Here is a 1298-nt window from a genome sequence, read left to right as displayed (position 1 = left end):
TGACCCGGTTTGGTACCAGTTCTGACCCGGTTCTACCGGTTTGGTTCCAGTTCTGACCCGGTACCGGTTTGGTTCCAGTTCTGACCCGGTTTGGTTCCAGTTCTGACCCGGTTCTCCTGGTTTATCGCTCTCTCCCTCCCCGCCTCCATCTTCCCTCTGCAGCTCGTACGTCGGTCGCTGGGGCAACCCTCTGTTCTCCGTCCACGACAACCTGAGTCCAGTGGTGACGGTGGAGCAGAACTTTGACAGGTCAGAAGCTTCCCAACTGGCTCTGGTTCTGGCTCTGGTTCTGGCTCTGGTTCTGGCTCTGGCTCTGGTTCTGGTTCTGGTTCTGGCTCTGGCTCTGGCTCTGGCTCTGGCTCTGGTTCTGGTTCTGGTCCTCCACATCGACTCCACTGACACTGAAGCTGGTTAGATGTTGTTGATTGGAAGACCGTCGAGAAAAGAGGATGGATGAGGGAAGCTGGGCCCAGAACTGGTCCAGAACCAGTCCAGAACCGGTCCAGAACCAGTCCTCTCTGTCTGCAGCCTGCTGATTCCTCCTGATCACCCCTGCAGGAAGCGAGGCGATAACTACTATCTGAACAGGTGAGCTGCTCCCTGCGGTGCCGCGCTGACCCGAACTGGTTCTGACCCGTTTGTCCTGCTGCCTCCAGAACCACCATGCTGCGGGCCCACACCTCGGCCCACCAGAGGGAGCTGGTCCGGTCCGGTCTGGACGCCTTCCTGCTGGCCGGAGACGTGTACCGGCGGGACGAGATCAACGCCAGCCACTACCCGGTCTTCCACCAGATGGAGGGGGTCCGACTCTTCTCCGACCTCCAGGTTCTGACGGCGCCGTGCGGCGGGGCAGACCGGGCCGCGGCAGAACCTCTGACCGTGTGTTCTGCAGCTGTTCTCCAGGGTCCGCGGCGGCGACGAGCTGAGCCTGTTCGAGCGCGGCGGGCGCCGGACCGGCCAGAAGCAGGAGAGCCACAGCCTGGAGGCCGTGAAGCTGGTGGAGTTCGACCTGAAGGCCACCCTGACCCGACTCGTCACACACCTGTTTGGACCAGGTGAGGCCGGCCGGACCGGGCCGGGCCGATTAGATCCTCTAGCCACCTCACCCTCCTCTTCCTCCCCTCAGACGTGGAGGTCAGGTGGGTCGACTGCTGCTTCCCCTTCACCCACCCCTCCTTCGAGATGGAGGTGCGTTTCCAGGGCGACTGGATGGAGGTGCTGGGCTGCGGCGTGATGGAGCAGGAGCTGCTGCTGTCGGGTCAGAACCGCCCACATGGTCCACACTGTTCAGATCACTG

The 1298-nt window shown here is 62.2% G+C and overlaps 1 protein-coding gene across 2 annotated transcripts in view; it reads left to right on the top strand.

Annotated features, from left to right (window-relative positions):
- fars2 (phenylalanyl-tRNA synthetase 2, mitochondrial) overlaps window positions 1-1298 on the top strand; it is a 76523-nt gene that overhangs the window by 17633 nt on the left and 57592 nt on the right. For both annotated transcript variants that reach the window (XM_008396840.2, XM_008396842.2), the window contains exons 4-8: window positions 163-249; window positions 529-588; window positions 657-825; window positions 893-1055; window positions 1127-1258. In XM_008396840.2, coding sequence (XP_008395062.1) covers window positions 163-249; window positions 529-588; window positions 657-825; window positions 893-1055; window positions 1127-1258 — 611 coding nt within the window. The remainder of the gene's footprint in view (window positions 1-162; window positions 250-528; window positions 589-656; window positions 826-892; window positions 1056-1126; window positions 1259-1298) is intronic.

This window comes from Poecilia reticulata, linkage group LG20 (assembly GCF_000633615.1).
Source record: "Poecilia reticulata strain Guanapo linkage group LG20, Guppy_female_1.0+MT, whole genome shotgun sequence".
NCBI lineage: Eukaryota > Metazoa > Chordata > Actinopteri > Cyprinodontiformes > Poeciliidae > Poecilia > Poecilia reticulata.
This window is presented reverse-complemented; position numbering and strand designations above follow the sequence as displayed.